The following is a 4,944-nucleotide window of genomic DNA, read 5'->3' on the forward strand; positions in this document are numbered from 1 at the left end:
TTGTGCTATTTTAGTTCCTTTATGGCCATGGTTGGATACAAATATTGCACTCAATCCAAACATGAGCTAAATATCATGGTAGGGAGGTATAGAGTTGATGATGTTTCTGGAATGCATGCTTGTGAGTCTTGTGTGCAAGTAAATAAAAAAGTATAATATGGAGAACTATATATGAGTTGTTTGTCATGTAACAGTTGCATTTCTTGTTTATTGGTTCTCGTGTGGCTAAGTATATCTTGCAGGTAGTTGCGTTCAACAATAAATTGGCATTCCATGCAACACTAGATGTTGAATCGGCGTCATTTAGCCGAACTCACGTGAAATGCATCTAGTTTTCTTTCTTTGTTTGGTATGCAGTATGTATAAAAAATGCATTGTTTTGTAGAAAGCATTAGCACATGTAATAGGCATGCATGGGAATTGGTGCATCATGTCTTGTCTTGGTTTGGTCTACGGTCTACATTATAATGTGCAATTCAGTCCCAAGTCGATCGAGACAAGGGATGAGGTAAGGTGTCATAGAAGCTATGTTACCGGCCATCTATGACTATGACTAGAGAGGTGCCGAAGGGTCGTTGGCGGTTGCGCAATTCACAACCCCCGCACATAGCGCGCTTGTGTACCATCGCTAGCCAACCATCCCACCTTCGTCGATTCTTGTCTTGGCAACAGATTTTATAGTCATTGTTCAAATGAGTTCACTTTTATAGACGTAAAGCACAAAAGTCTTGTTCATGGATTAAATGAGTCTTGGCAAGAATAAATGCAATTAAAAGTGTTCTGGTATTTGCGAATGATTTCTGGGAGACGATAGCATAGTCTACGAGAGCAATTAGTTAGATGGTAGCCTTTAAGGGGGCTTCCCACAAGTTACTTGTGGGAGCACTCAAGCGCTCCACTTGGTGTGCCCCACCATCATCACATATCACAGTACTCAATGCTTTGCAACAATCCGATAGCAATACCCTAGATATATTTTCCTATTATATTGTTCATGCATCACATATGCATCTCATAGGCATTGCATAAGCATCGTATTGTATTAATTAAATTGATTAATTTTGATATTTTATTTTACCATTTTGGTTAAATGATGAATAATTAAACCCTTTCCCCTATTGATGTTCTGAATTGAGGCTCACCCCAAACCTTGCTCACACTCTTTTTGTGATATTTGGGAGATACCCAAATTCTTTCACAAATTTAGCACATGCCAAGCTATCACACATTGTTCAAACCCATTTATTTAATTAAATGAAGGTATGTTTTCTAAATAAGTATCAATTGAAATCCGAATGACTTGAGTTGTTTTGTGTAGCCTCATTATAGTCCAATGGGGACACACATGAAATTTAAGTTGAACGGGAGTTCATTTGATGCCGCAACTAAATTGCTTTTGGGGTCGCAACCATTAATTAAATAAATAAATAGCTTAATAGCTAAAAGTGTTGTCGGGTCAAATTCCTCCCTTTTGCTTAACAACAAGCCCAACTAGCGTCACATAAAAAAACTTCCTATCCCGATTAGGGAAACTCTAATATAAGAAAGGCAACCCCTCCTCCACACCCTAGCCACGACCCCTACACCACACGATCCACCTCCCTCCGTCCTCGAGAATGGCATCGCCGCCAGATCTGATGCCTTTCTTTCCTGAAGGCATTCGCCTCCGTAGACTGGAGCGACTGAAAATTCACCAGGATAGTGGTAGTGCCTCGCACAAGCTCGAGCCAGTGTCTATCTTTCCCGGTGACATTGTTTTCCTCAAGACAAATGTATCTGACAGACTGACAGTATAAAGAAACAGCAGTAATGTGACAGACTGAATCCATTAGATGTTCTAGCTACTGGCTGATTGCACGATGATTTGTTAGTTATAGCAATGGGCTGATGGCACAGCGGTTTGATCGTGTGCGGCGATTGCAACTGACAGCGTGCAAGAACTGAACCGTGCCATCATCCTGGCCTGACATAGTAGTTATGTGTGCTTCTGATGCTGTTTTGTTCGATTGGTTTTGGTGCTGTGTAGGTCATACTCATGGACGACATCGACGAGATAAGCGGCAAGAAGGGGGACACGATGAAGGTCCGGGCCGGGTTCTACCGCAACTTCCTGCTCCCCCAAGGGCAAGGCCACACTGCTCACCCCCGACGTCCTCAAGTAACTCCCCTGCCTCGCCCTGCAGTCGTTTGCCTGGCGTACCTTTGCATTCTTTGTGTACTGTATAAGTTTAGTTTCTCCGCTGTTACCGATAGGCAGCGGTACTACCGAGATTCAGTTGGTGTTTGCTTATCCGTGAACTGTTCATCGATGCATTTTGCAGTGTGTTTCTCCCGTGCCCGCAAGTTCTGATTCGCATTGCGTAATAATTCAGTGGCACATATCCTTGTAAGATTTTCAAGAGCAGGCAACCTAGGTTAACTGTCATTTTCATTAGGATTGGGAAAACAGTTTAATTAAAAGGAGTGTGAGTTCATTTTGAAGCCTTGTGAATGCTTGTTTTAAGGGATGGTTTTGTAAATTTATTTTCTGAAGGATGGGTTGGTTTTCAGCCTGATTGAGACATTAGTCTGCATATGTTTGTGTCACCTATTTTGGGACGGAGGGAGTACATAAAAGTATTCAACAGAGGCAATGTTCAGTCTGGTGTATAAACAAAACTAAGATTAGTAAGTTTGTTTCCTCTGCCTCTCTTTGCAGGGAAATGCAATTGGAGCAGGAGAGAATCGAGGCTGAAAAGAAGAGGGTAAGAGAATACTGTACATGTTTGAAGGCTTGCTAAAAAAATATTGTATATCTTAGATGTCTGAAAAACTAAGCAACGGTTGCGGATTTGATCATATATCCTTATTTTTTGGAAAATAAAGCATAGTTGCAGTTCAACATCTTAGTATCTGAAAGCTTAAGCGCACTTGGGTTTTGACCTTATATCCTTATTTTCTATGAAGAAGCATAGTTGCACTTTAACCTAGTATCTTTGTGTATAGAAGAGTAAGCATAGTTCAAAAGTCATCTTCTGCTCCCAAGCTCGTTTGAGAAAGGAACTTACTATCCTTATTTTCTGGAGAAAGGAACATGGGTGCAGCTTAACCTAGTATCAACATTCTGAAAACGATAATTATTTAGCACACCACATTCCTGTGAAACAATGGCCTTGGCATAAACTCCGGAATCATTTTGTACTTGACTAGGTAAAAGAAGAGGCACAACAACTCGCACGAGTCTTCGAAACCATCGGGGCATTCAAGGTGCCACGTAAAGGTGGCAAAGGAAAGCAGATCTTCGGGAGGCAAGTCCTAATCAAACAATTTCAATGCCTATCTTGTTTTTTCCAATTCACATAGGTCCTCTAACAAATTTCCTCTGCTCTACACAGCGTCACAGCTCAAGATCTCATCGACATCATCAAGTCACAGCTTAACAGGTAGCAATCCCTTCCTTTCAAGTGTGTACAGCAAGCAATTAAGCTCCCCATCATGGTCGCTTCGGTTCCGGGCAAATTAATCACTGAACCGTGGAAACAACCATGTAGGGACGTGGACAAGCGGCTGGTGGAGGTCCCGGAGATCCGCGAGGTCGGGGAGTACGTCGCGGAGATCAAGCTCCACCCCGACGTCACAGCCAAGGTGAGGCTGACTGTGTATGCCAAGTGAGCCGGCTGCAAGCAGGACATTTAATGGACGGTGAAGTCTGATCTCGCCATATACTCCGAACATCCTGCAACGGTTGTGCCTGGGAGCGAGGATGGGTTTTACAAAAATGTTGTTCATGGCCTTGTATACATTAGGAGAAGCGGGGAGAAAGCGAATGCTGTTGAATCTTTTATCAAGTGAATATGTCAAATCCTTTTTTGTTCATTTGTTGGCAGTGACCCATTTTGCTAAATAAATTAGATTTTTTATCCATTGGTTGACGCTATCCTCTTAATGATCCTACTTGTATTGAATAAGCCAGCTCAGAGTGTACTATATCTACATGTAATAATAGTACTACTCACTCCAATCCATATTAGTTATCGTTGATTTAGTACAACTCCGTACTTCTAACTTATTTTATTCGTGTTCCATGTGTCACCACAACAACACATCTGAGTAGACATCGTCACATCGCAGTATCTCTGCAACTTGCTTGCAAGAAATCTCAAAAATAAATCGACCGGTTCTAAAACATCCATGACCACATGCTATTGCAATGCAATTCCTAACTTTAGGCTTGAAACGCATGCCGCGCAAGCTTGAGCATCACCAAGAGGTGCAAGAGATGCAGTGTCTGTGCGAAGAATCCGACACACATGGCTGGAAAATATCCCGACCATCGCTTAAGACCTCAGAGGGCGTCTCGGGTAGCAATTTTGCACATGATTGAATCAGGTTATGTGAATACCGATACTTCTTGGGTAATTATTTTGTATTGCTGCCAATAGGAAAAAGGAAAAAAAAGCTGCAACTAGCAAGACCGAGACCGGAAGCATGTAAGCTACAGAGGTGGTCATTGACAAAGAGGTCCTATCTACTGGGCACATCCGCACCAAGTCCCGCCGTTACCATGGAGAGGAACGAGCTTTGGGTTAGCTATATAAACAAGTGGGCCACCTGCGTGTGGGGTTGGCGAATAGATAGCAGCTTACGCCATCAGCCTGTATCTCTCTATGTCCGCACGACAAACTTTATTGTAGTTAATTCAAAATCAGATCATCTTCCTCCTGTATTCCCCACCTAGTCCCTAACAATGCTCAGCATTGCAACACAATAAATTATATCATTGTCCGATTTCTGTGAAATAAATCATAAAATCTTATACTTGACCTTGGATAGAATAATTGGTATCAAAAGTTCATTGCATTTTTTGTTTACTGCTTCTCTACAGTTAAATATATCTTCACGTGATTGGGTTTGATAATAAGTTGGCATTACATGCATGCTTTAAACTAAAATTGGGCATCGTCT

General features: G+C 41.9%; 1 protein-coding gene across 1 annotated transcript; it reads left to right on the top strand.

Moving 5' to 3' along the window:
- The first annotated feature begins 2,020 nt into the window (after positions 1-2,020).
- On the top strand, positions 2,021-3,903 carry LOC123401651 (50S ribosomal protein L9, chloroplastic). Its single transcript, XM_045095492.1, is given in 6 exon segments — positions 2,021-2,116; positions 2,118-2,158; positions 2,699-2,744; positions 3,190-3,287; positions 3,375-3,422; positions 3,531-3,903. Coding segments are annotated over 6 exon segments (435 nt in total). The 5' UTR covers positions 2,021-2,035; the 3' UTR covers positions 3,652-3,903.
- The last annotated feature ends 1,041 nt before the right edge of the window (positions 3,904-4,944 follow it).

Source organism: Hordeum vulgare, chromosome 6H (genome assembly GCF_904849725.1).
Source record: "Hordeum vulgare subsp. vulgare chromosome 6H, MorexV3_pseudomolecules_assembly, whole genome shotgun sequence".
NCBI classification, from domain to species: domain Eukaryota; kingdom Viridiplantae; phylum Streptophyta; class Magnoliopsida; order Poales; family Poaceae; genus Hordeum; species Hordeum vulgare.